We start from the raw sequence: 11,952 nt of genomic DNA on the forward strand, positions 1-11,952 counted from the left end.
TGTCAGATTTTTGACAGTTTACGTGGAAGTCTGCGAGTTGCAACTGACGATTAGTGCTAGTGATCATCTGTGGTTATTCTTGTTGCCTTTTAGTTTCGATTTAGAGTTGTATTTTTTTGCCAAAATTTCGTAATCTTAATAAAAACCCGAGTTAAGGGGGTTGAAATGTTCACTTATAATTTTGCAAAAATAATATGTCGAATTGGTATTGGCGGGTGATTGCTTTGAAAGCGGCTTTTGTACTTACATGTTTTGTATCTTATATTCGGACTGATGATACTATTCAGAAGTTACCGTTTTGTAATCCTCACGCAGCTAAGGATACTGCTTTTAATGAGTAAGTTATTATAATTTATCAATATCAATATTTTATATAACATCCATATCAAGTTTTTAATGATATAAACAAAATATTTATTTTTTATATATTTTGTAAACAAATATGTTTGCTTCATTCACATAAACACGCCATACTAAAAAAATGTCATAAACATTAGTTCTAGATGGTTCTAGAATGAATGTGGTTATGTACTGCTAATCCAATTAATCACGACCTTGCTTTTATATCTCGAAAGTTGAACCTACACAAATTTTGTGTACAAAAAAGTCGGTTATGTAAACAATTCACCAAATTCTTTTACTAATATCAACTTAAAGCAGATTTATTAAGTATGTATGAATAGTCTAAATGTTTTTATACATTATGTTATACTTCTAGCTTCCTGTGTCATAGTCATTAATTAAAGCAACTTATATTTTCAGCTTGATAATAGTCAGTACTCTGGATGGACGTCTTACAGCATTCTCTTCAGAGAATGGCGTCAAAGCATGGTCTTTGGACACTCAGCCACTGTTATCTTCTAATTTACATCATGTTGAAGTGAGTAATGTTAGGTGTATACAATAACTAGGTACAATTAGAAAATATAATTTGATATAAGCTGTTAATAATTTATTTTAACTTTCATTCTCGATTTCTTTCATGCCTTCTAAACAGTGTATTAATCTTATCCAAGTCTTAGAATGTTTTTTTGTGTGTAATCCTATTCTCTATGTACATATAATTGTACTGTTTAGTAAATTAAAAGCTTGGGCAAATGGTACGCAACCGTCCTGCTTCTCAAGTTTACTTTGTTGCTAGCATTCGTCCTTTTTGATGCGGTTATAAGCAAGACCGAAGTATGCTTAGTATTGCTCTCTCAGAACTCACATCTGTCCATAGCGTCTCATAAAAGTAAATGACTTAATATCTATGGAATTAATAACTATGGGGATAAATACATAAATACGAATCTGTCACTAACTTCAGTTCTGCATCCATAACTTTGCTGTTAAGTCATTGTGGATATATTCAATATTTTTTTAATTTATTTTTATATTGAAATTCTTTCAATTATTTTAAAGCTTTGTGGCATACTATCTGGTTTTATAACAGAGTCAAACAAGGACATGTCTGAACTTGTCATGATGGTTGTAAACAATTACTAGAACTCATAATATTTTCGTTAACAATTCTGTCTAATGCCTTGTTCTTTCCTCATTATTGTGATACTCAAATAAAATATTTCTTTTGAATTATGTGTATTTGTAATAAATATGTTAGTGTGAGTTTTATTGTGCCTCTTTTTTAATTTATTTTTTAAATATAACTTATTTATTCAACTGTATTAGAGGAAAAGTAAAGTGAATTTGAGAAATGTATTTACAAAGCATACATTATGTATTGCACATCATATTTCAATTTTATTTGGAAACAGGCTTTGGTGCGCATAAGATCCTAGGATATTAAGTATAAAAAAGGCCATTTTTCCTTTGAGTTCAATCTTGCTTTATATCAAATTCGGTTCAATGATTTAGTCATGAAAGTGTTACAGACAGACAGAGTTACTTTAATATTAAAATATTGTTTTGTTTTATTTTTGTATAATTAATTTTGTAATACAAGTATATTAACAAAAATCAAATAATAAATAATTACTGCCATATCTTTAGCTATAAAGAACATCTAATTAGAGCAGACTTGTGCAGGTTTTATTCCAAGCATGTACAGTAGGAAAACGCACATATTGCACAATTGTCTAGATGCCTACCTGCATGTCTTTTTTTCTTCATTTTAATTATTTTGACTGTATGCAATGCTGTTAATAATTAGCTTGAAGCTAAATATGTTATACTGACTCTATGCTGTACTTCAATAGAAGTGCAGTCACTTATACAACCGGAAATACAAGCTTCTTATATACTGTCCTGCACAAGCACATGCATTTCAAACCTTGTTAAAGATTATAGTTGCTGTATATTATATATATTTAATTAAGCAAACTAACACAATGAAAAACAGTGGACTGATAAAAAAAAAAAACTATTCGAGAAGTACAAGGATAGTTCGACTTGCCACTAAATGTATCACAAAATTTTCCCTTAAAAATAATTTGAAGAATATTTATCTGATATATCAAGATTTCTCCTTAGAACGAAAAAAAAACCTACAGATGTAATAAACAAATTATTTAAAAAAAAACAATATGTCACAGCTCACCTCAGGCGGCAAATGGGTTCGGCTAGTTCCATCCCTTCGTGGGACTCTGTTCAGTTTGAGTGGAGATGCCATAGAGCCTTTGCCCTTTGATGCGGAGCAACTGCTGTCCTCATCGTTCAAATACTCCGATGACCTGGTGATAGCTGGTAAGTTGGATTTTACATGATTTTTTTTATCAGTTCATCATCAAATGCTCACCCTTATAACATATACGTGGAGCGGCCGTTGAGTCTATTCCAATCGAAGAAGGCATGAATATAAACAAACCTTAGATTTACGTATTCTACGCGATTCTCAAATAGTTATTGTTTAATACTTTTCCATTTAACTAAATATATCCACTTTAATTTTACTTCCAAAGTTCTGACAACAATTTCGTAAACGTTCAAAAGCCTTTTTTTATATTATATTATATTGGTATGCAGACGACCACATGGGCTGCCTGATGATAAGCGGTCACCACCATAGACAATGGTGCTGTAAGAAATATTATTCATTCCTAACATTGGCTAATGTCCCGCCATCTTTGGGAAATAAAGTGTTTTTTCGCAAACCATAATAAATATCATAGATTATATTTAAGCTCACCAATGTTATCGCGTCGATTCGATAGCAAATGTTGTTTATTTGGCTGTTGTCCTTTTTGTGGTTGGAATAGACTATACTATATTTTATGATACTAGTAATTAGGATTGACATACTTTTATGGCTGGCTATACCTCGTGGAATGCTTTTGCTATATGATTGGTTTCCCGTCACCAGACGACCTGTTGAGTTGTTAATCACAATGTTTACCTAGAATAGTTTAGTTATATATATATATATATATATATATGTATCATATAGAAAAAAGTTGACTGTTGTTTATTGATAACAATCAAAGCATTACAAACTGATTTCAAGTAATTACAATATCCACAATCAGTAATAATTATATTTAAAATATTTTCTAAAATTATCTGAAATTACATAACACTATATATATATATATGTTACTGTAAAAGCTCGAACTGCGGTAAATCTTAAGTTTTTCCAGTAAAACCTAAGATTTACCGATTATGAATGGTAAATGTCTATAAAACTTTCACTTCATTCACTTGGTAAATCTTAGGATTTACATGTTAGGTTAGGTTAGGTTGGAACGAGAAACGTGGCGCGCTCTATGTCCAGCAGTGGACAGCAGTAGGCTAATGAGACCTTAGTTGGAGCTTTTACAGTAACATATGCACTTGTGTTCGAGCGCGTGAATTCGTGAATGTGTTTGTATGTAAACCCTATAAAAGTTATATGATAGTTCGAGTAATTTTTATTTTTGTATGTATATATATATTTTATATCTATTATTGTACTACTAGTATTATAAATGCCACGTATATTTTAAATATACTTAGTGTCAAGTTAAATTATAATTTTAATACATAAATGATAACTGTTTTATCTCAAAATTAACAATTGTTAAGTGGAATGCGTAATTAACATTCGTCATATTTACCTTTGTATATCTTATCTATTAAACATACTCATTGATTAAATTATTATACCATACTTTTAACCTATAAATGAAATGCATATATTGCAATTTATTGCAATCATTACGCTATTCATTAGGGTATTTTGCTTCTTCTTAGACAGGGCTGGATTACGTATGTCGAGACCTACAGTCGCTGTTCCGGGTGCGGGGGGGGGGGGGGGTGTTATATCTTTTTCTTTCCGAGAGCACAACGTTCCTTTTCTAACATTCTTATATAATTATATACATTTTTATGCATGATTGCGATATTTTTTACGGTATTACGAAGGTATCACTATTTTCAAATGGAATTTTAATAAAATTATTTGTATAATAATAACACCTTGATCGCGAATCGATTGCACTTATTATTATATAAGAATGTCCAAAGTTATTCACCCAGCCTTGACTTTTTAAAAATGTCAAATTTAAAAATGTTTATTTAATTTGTTTTTCTTTTTTTTATTGGATACCAGATAAAAAAAATCTTAAGTCTAATTAATGTGTAGTACAATTATCTTATCTATATTATAATTTATCATTTTAATATACAAACAAAACATCAAGTATCAATATGGTTTCTAATATAATAATAAAACTTGATAAGTTGTTTTTAATTTTATCTCACACCTCAGACCTTGCCTTTATAAGATTTTTATAAAAAAAAAAAAATTATGATTTTATTATTGCTCGCTGTTAGGTGCTCGAGAGACCCTATGGGTGGGTTTGGACGCGCAAACCGGCACCGTCATGTACGAGTGTTCGTCCAGTGGGTGTAACAGTGAACAGCAAACAGCTACCGCCGGACGAGACATCATCGTGTTGAGGCGACACTCCAACACAGTGAGAGCGCTGGACCCGCGTTCCGGAACCGAGAAGTGAGTTATATAGTTATTCTTTGGTTTATTACTATTAGTAATAAGGTTCATTTTTCCACGTTGAATCATCTCTATCGTTTAATATGAGGTAAATAAAGGTATACATATTTCAGAGTGGCGGTTAAATTACTGATAATCAGGGTGTCAATTCTGCTAACGAATTGTCACTTTATCGAAATAGAATCGGGAACTTATCGTAGTCGTTATAAATTAGTTGAATTAGTCCATAGCTAAATTAATGTAAACTGTAAAGTGATTGAGGAGATTAGTGGCGAGATACTTTAAACCCACGAGTCAAAATTACGAACTTAAAGGTGGCCCGAACTGGTCCAAAATCATACTGTAGATTATTTTTTGATATTGTTTATTACATACATCAGACAACGAATATCTGTGATTATTTATTAGTCCCCCAAAGTAAAGGCACATTAATGAGTGATTTGACAACTTGTTCATGAAATTCGTGACCTTTCGCGATTTTGACGCGGGAATGCATTCGCTTCCCAGGACTTAATATCACAGGATAATTCTTTACTATTAGTGGACCAGTTGGCGCGCCTAGACAGCTCAATCGTGTGGGCTCCGGGCGAGAGAGGGCAGTATCGAGCCCAAGCCGTCACACTCTCGCTATGGACATACCGTTCAAGGGTGTAAAAACCTCAATGTACGAAAAGCGAGACACGCAATCATCGTGTTATATAATTGTTCTGATTAACTTTTTTGTATTTTATTTTTATTTATAACAAGACGATTCACGTGTACATAAATATTGCTTAAATGTTATGCCTGGTGCTGGTACCCTACATACAAGGACTGCCAATAAACAAATACGGAACATACTAAGCATAATAAATAATAAGTACATTTGACAATTCTGCGGCGTTGACGAAAAGCGGCATTTCGAGTGTCGATGGCCCGCTGGTAGTTTTTCTTTAGGCGGTGATGTATCGAATGTTAGAGTAGGCGGTGTGACGGTGTGACGGTGTGGCGGTGTTCCGCAGATGGAACTTCAGCGTGGCGGAGCACCAGCTGGCGCTGAGCCGGCGCGAGTGCGCGGGCGCGGGCGCGGCGCGGCGCGCGCTGGCCGTGGGCGTGTCGCTGCCCGACGGCGTCGTGCTCGTGCGCGCCAAGGACTCGCACGCGCCGCTGTGGCAGCACAAGGTCCGAACACTCGGTTTACATATTTATTCTAAACTTCTTTCTTTTTCCTATTAAATAGGTAGTCGGACGGACATAGGCATTGGTGCCGTAATAAATATTAACCATTCCTTACACCACCGAAGCGCCATCTTGAGATCTAAGATGTTATAATTATTAAGTAATCCTGTTTGACGTTGGCATATTTGATGAGCGAGTGATATATGCCCAGATGGGCCTGCAGAAAGCCCTACTATAAGCCAAGATTACCGCGTTCGGAAAAACGAGATGATTCTATTATTATATAATAATATAGATAATTAACAGGACTTTACTTAATAGCTTTTAATTCAAGGTTGAAATTATTTTTTATATTCTTGTTCCGCTGTGATAATGTATGATTGCAATTATAGCTCGAAGCGCCCGTGGCCGGCATGTGGAGGCTCCAGGACGGTTCGCTCGAGAACATGGACGTTTTGTGGGAAGCCGCGCGAGCTTTAGCCGATTCGAATACTCAAAGTACACCCTCATTGTATTTGGGAGTTCATAATACACAGGTAAATTATGACGTTTTAAAACGATGGCGGAATTCATGGCTGTATTATAAAGACATTAGTTTATTTAAATAGTGTTGCAACATTGAACTTCCGGCTCGAAGGACCAACTACTAATCTACGAGTTCTTGATACATTCTTAGATAAGAATACGCTTGTTTATACTAAGAAACAATTAAAATATAGCTTTGTCAAATTATGAACATAATTGCACCGCGTAAGCATGTTGACTCCCATCAAACGGGTGGTTGTAGCGTATAATTATCATAATTATAAATACATGCTCAATTTAATTAGTAATAAAAATGTAATGAAATTATAAATAATAATGTATTATTAATTAATTTTTTTTTTCTACTTCAGCTGTATATTCAAGAGAGTGTTTTGTACGCACAAAAAATTGAAACATCCGTTTCAACGAAGCCGGTACCGTGGAAGTTGAAACAGTCAATGCCTCTCATCACCGACGGTAGCACCGCTATATCACAACCAGTTGAAGATCCTAGAACTCTAGCTGTGATTACATTGCACGGAAATTCTGGCAGGACGGGTAAGTTAAGAGGTGCTCAAAAGTAATATTTTCCTGGTAAATATGAAATTTCAATATAGCATTTAGCATTTCAAAGGCTTTAGAGTAAGTCAGGTCAGCTGTATGAATCTGTAAATCAGTTTTTTTAAAAACTTAGCGAATTCAATATAATAGCAAGCAATGCTAATTATTCAACCGATATTACACTTTTAAGGAAAATCCCGTGCAATAATTTTGAAATTTTTATGTACATACAATTTTCGTGGATAACTTATTAAATATATGCAAATAAATATTGTTATTACAGAAAACCACGGCTTCTTCCTCTACCTACAGGAGACATGTGACCAAGCCGTCCAAGTAACCGAAGATTCCATCGAGGGACCAGAGGTAGTTCTACCCAACAATAGTGATGACCAACCCAACCACCACCACGTGCACGTCCACGTCTATTCTCTATGGTTCTGGTGGAAGGAGGTTCTATTGATAGCGATAAGTTCCGCCCTACTTATGAATCTAATGATCTGGCCGAGATTTTTCGCCCCTAAACTCCGACCTCCGACGCCATTACCGATGAACCAAGAATATATCGTCGTGGAACGTCATTACGAGAGACCGCCGTCGAATAATAATACTGAGTATTCAGGGAGATACGAAAACGATTTCACACCTCTACAGTGTCTCGGTAAAGGTGGCTTTGGTGTCGTTTTCGAGGCGAGAAACAATATAGATCACTGTTCGTATGCTGTGAAGAGAATCACTTTGCCGAAACGGTATGTTAGTTTAATTTAACTTTCTTTTATTATAGTGATAGTTTTTAATTTGATTATGGATGAGTAAGTGTAATGATTCAATATTGAATTAGGATTTTAGTATAATATGGTTTGAGTCATAAATAAATGACTCTTACTCTAAGTCACAATTCTTGAATATGTACATTATAATTTTGTGTATGTATGTACATAATTAGTATCGTTATAAGTAAGAGAAAGGGAAGCCAGACAGACTGGCGCCGTAACGCGTGACGTAACGAACCGGCTGACCCTTCCATTAATGTCGCGTCCGCAGCGAGTCGCGGCGCGAGCGCGTGCTGCGCGAGGTGCGCGCGCTGGCCAAGCTGGAGCACGAGCACATCGTGCGCTACTTCAACGCCTGGCTCGAGGAGCCGCCCGCGCACTGGCAGGAGCAGCGCGACGCGCACTGGATGAGGTGACGCTCGCCTGTCTGCCCGCCCGCTCACTCAGGCGTTACTAGTCAAACAGCCATTATTCTTATAGTATATTCCAACCACAGGAGGACGAAAGACAAGTAAACGACATTTGACCTTGAATTGACGCAATCTCATTGGTCGAGAGCTTGAATAATCTATGATATTCGGAACTACCTATTTATCGGAACTTAGGAAGTCAAATTAAAATATCATTGTTTTGTGGTGTAATGTTAGTAGTGAGAGAGTAGTACCCACTTAGACTGCATGCACAGAGTCCATTAGTTATACGGTTAGTTTCTTGCTAATACTTTTGTTTTGTGTTTCAGAGAACTAGGCGGGGTATCAGTAGCGATGTCCGAGGATTACACGTCACCCACGCCAATATCCCCCCCTCCAGAAAAGTCCCCCGCAAAGGGTGATAGTGTGATGTTGAACTTGCACAAGTCCATTGACGAATGTGTTGACGCTCTCGACTACGAGAAAAAGCTATCCGAGCCTAGGAGACATAGGTATTTCATTTTTTTTATACCTATATTTATGTTACCGTAAGATTACAAACATCGTTAGATTACAATCTATCTCGTCAGATTATAAACTGTCGAAATATTGTGAACCGTGAAATATGATTGCAATTTAACGCATTGTTTTTCGCTACGGATGATAATAAATAAATACAACCATTATGGATGTGGTGAAGTTATTATAATAATTTTTTTTTCAGATCCTTGAGTTGCAACGACTCATTCAGCATCATCTTCGACGAAAACGCCTCAAAAGACCCCCACTCGACCACTGAGACCCCTAAGCTCAGTGACGTCACACCAAGCACCCTCTCCAAACATAATGGCAGCGGCGACAACGATGACTCGTTTATTGTATTTGCAAATACTGGGGACCCCTCAAGCGGACTCTCAGAGGCCAGGAAGGAAGTGTCTAACAAGATTTTGGAGAAAATTAAAGAATGCGATACGTTTCAAGATAGCCAAAGTTATAATAAGAAAAAAAAGGTAAGTTTGTTTAAACATATTAGTAAAGTTAAAATATAACTATATAATCCCCAATTTAAAAAGCTTAAAAGTGAATATATTAAATTATTTCGGATAATTCTGATACATTAAAATAAAGAAAATAATTGATAAAATGTTTTTAGTTTTTCTTCTAAAAATATGCCAGAATTAATTTTAAAATTAATGTCTGCCATACGATGAATCAATGAATCCTTCTCAAATAAATATTTGAGAATGATTCATTGTTAAGAACTTATTTCAGCACTTTCCTTTTCTAATAATTTTAAATTACGGTCGAAATAGTTTACTTAAATTTTCCTATAAATAAAAATACTATTGTATTGTTTTATATTCTTCACTGACTAGACTAGCATTTTTATAAGTTATAGCATTTTACAAATGAAATAACGCTATACATAAACAAATCTCAATTCCAGAAGGGTCACACCCGACACTGGTCGTTGGACATGTGCGTTCGCTCGCCAGACGAGGGCGCGGCGGGCTCCAAGATGTACCTCTACATACAGATGCAGCTGTGCAGGAGGGACAGCCTACACGACTGGTTGAGGAACAACCGTACCTGGGAATCTAGGAGAGACCAGGTATCAAACTTTATGTAATATGTTTTTTATGCATTGTAAAGTACTTCTAAACAGTAATAAGAAAAAAAGAATACCTTATACAATGCAATACCAGTGTTAATTTGAATAAAGAGGTCTCTTTACTTCTATTTTTTTTTTGTATAACTTGCATACAATAATCATAAATCTCCATATAAGACCTATTATACAATACGATATATATTCAATGGAATAATTAGTCAGGCGGACAAGTTGTCTCCACTGCCCTTAGATATTGACGCTGTAAGAGATATTAACCATTCCTTTCATCGCTTGTGCGCAACCAACCTTAGGAACAGAAATGTTGTCCCTTGTGCTTGTAGTAACACTGGCTTTCTCAACCTTTAAATCGGAACACAATAATACTACGTATTGCTGCTTGGCGGTAGAATATGTGATTAGGTTGTACCTACCCAGAGGGGCTTGCACAAAACCCTACCGCCAAAACATTTAGCGAATAACATACATACATATCTAAAAACGTCTTGGCCGTGTACTATGCCAGGTACGTGCCATTAGACTACTCCTAATCAGAATTAGATAGTCTGAATATCGCCTGGTGTAATGGACCTATAAATTGTAACGACGGTGCAACGTCAGACATTATCTCGTCCCAGGTGAAGACGCTGTTCAGCCAAATAGTCTCCGCGGTGGAGTATGTACACCTCGCGGGACTTATTCATCGTGACCTAAAACCGAGCAATATTTTCTTCGCACCGGATGGGAAGGTGAAGGTCGGAGACTTCGGCCTAGTCACCGCAATGACGGACAACTCGCAAGACGGACCCGCTGAGGAGCTCGACGTGCACGCCAGACACACGCACAGAGTCGGTCAGTATCTCGCGACTGTTTGAGAGTCATGCAGAGTATTTAAGGAATAGATATTTTATAGGTGGTAGGATTTCATTATGCCTCTTAGTCCTCAATTGTTCTAAACAAAATACCAAACATAAATTATTCGATTTCAATTAATTATGTTTCATTTATGAAGTAATTGTGCATGCAATTTCATAATATAGTCAGTTATAATGGCACGAGTAGTTCTAAACAAATACTACAATTAAAAGTTTTATGTTACGTCTATCTATAACAAAATATATAATCATAAATATGTGTGAAAACTTTTCCCTTACTAACTAGTAAACCAACAGCCAATTCGATGTCATAGTTGTTTATTTACCAGCTCTCCTCCTATGTTAATAAGCTTTAATAATAAAGTAAAAAGTATTATTATTAATGAATAAAACCTTATTTTATGAAAACAATTTCACAATATATCTTGTTTCTTACCTCAGGGACACATTTGTACATGTCTCCGGAACAATTACTCGGTCGTCCATACAGCTACAAGGTTGATATCTACTCGCTAGGACTGGTTCTTTTTGAGTTGTTACATCCATTCGGTACGGAGTCGGAGAGGGTGGCTTGTCTCATGCGAGCAAGAAATGGACACTACCCACATAACTTTCAGCAGAATTATCCTAATGAGGTAGTTTTTGTTAATATTATCAATATATATCAATAAAAAGAATAATAACGGTTACGGGTGCGCATCAGTTATTGTCTGTTGAGTGACGCAGTGTAATAAATTAAAACAAATTCCAGACGGAGGTGCTGAAGCTGATGCTGTCGGACGAGCCGAAGCGGCGGCCGACGGCCAGCGGGGTGCGGGCGCGCGCGCCGCTCTACCAGAGCACCGACCAGCAGTGGCACTTCACACTGCCCACCCTCATCTCCTGCTGACTGCGGCTCTATGACGTATCCTTAGTGATCTCTGATACAAAAATTACTACAGAGTACATACAAAATTATAACTTTTATATATTGTATTTGGTTTTTGACCACAATCATACTTTTTTATTTTTTGTTCGACATTAGACTTGCTCTTTTTGCATGAGGTAGGTCAGTGAGTTGGGTTAAATTCCGAATGCAATATATAAAATGGATGATTAGTGTGCAATTTACAAA

The 11,952-nt window shown here is 35.9% G+C and overlaps 1 protein-coding gene across 3 annotated transcripts in view; it reads left to right on the forward strand.

The window, feature by feature from the left end:
- The window catches only part of LOC113403851 (eukaryotic translation initiation factor 2-alpha kinase), a 229,702-nt gene extending 217,750 nt beyond the window's left edge, over positions 1-11,952 (forward strand). The window contains exons 2-16 of one of the 3 annotated variants that reach the window (XM_064218109.1): positions 94-337; positions 763-880; positions 2,535-2,685; positions 4,750-4,927; positions 5,929-6,088; positions 6,478-6,621; positions 6,982-7,168; positions 7,455-7,920; positions 8,216-8,356; positions 8,684-8,866; positions 9,079-9,364; positions 9,802-9,966; positions 10,602-10,815; positions 11,280-11,473; positions 11,590-11,952. In XM_064218109.1, coding sequence (XP_064074179.1) covers positions 195-337; positions 763-880; positions 2,535-2,685; positions 4,750-4,927; positions 5,929-6,088; positions 6,478-6,621; positions 6,982-7,168; positions 7,455-7,920; positions 8,216-8,356; positions 8,684-8,866; positions 9,079-9,364; positions 9,802-9,966; positions 10,602-10,815; positions 11,280-11,473; positions 11,590-11,727 — 2,868 coding nt within the window. In that variant the 5' untranslated portion in view covers positions 94-194 and the 3' untranslated portion in view covers positions 11,728-11,952. Of the gene's footprint in view, positions 1-19; positions 338-762; positions 881-2,534; positions 2,686-4,749; positions 4,928-5,928; positions 6,089-6,477; positions 6,622-6,981; positions 7,169-7,454; positions 7,921-8,215; positions 8,357-8,683; positions 8,867-9,078; positions 9,369-9,801; positions 9,967-10,601; positions 10,816-11,279; positions 11,474-11,589 lie in introns of those variants that run through there. The other 2 variants (XM_026644469.2, XM_064218110.1) reach the window with 2 other exon arrangements.

Source organism: Vanessa tameamea, chromosome 20 (genome assembly GCF_037043105.1).
Source record: "Vanessa tameamea isolate UH-Manoa-2023 chromosome 20, ilVanTame1 primary haplotype, whole genome shotgun sequence".
Lineage (NCBI taxonomy): Eukaryota > Metazoa > Arthropoda > Insecta > Lepidoptera > Nymphalidae > Vanessa > Vanessa tameamea.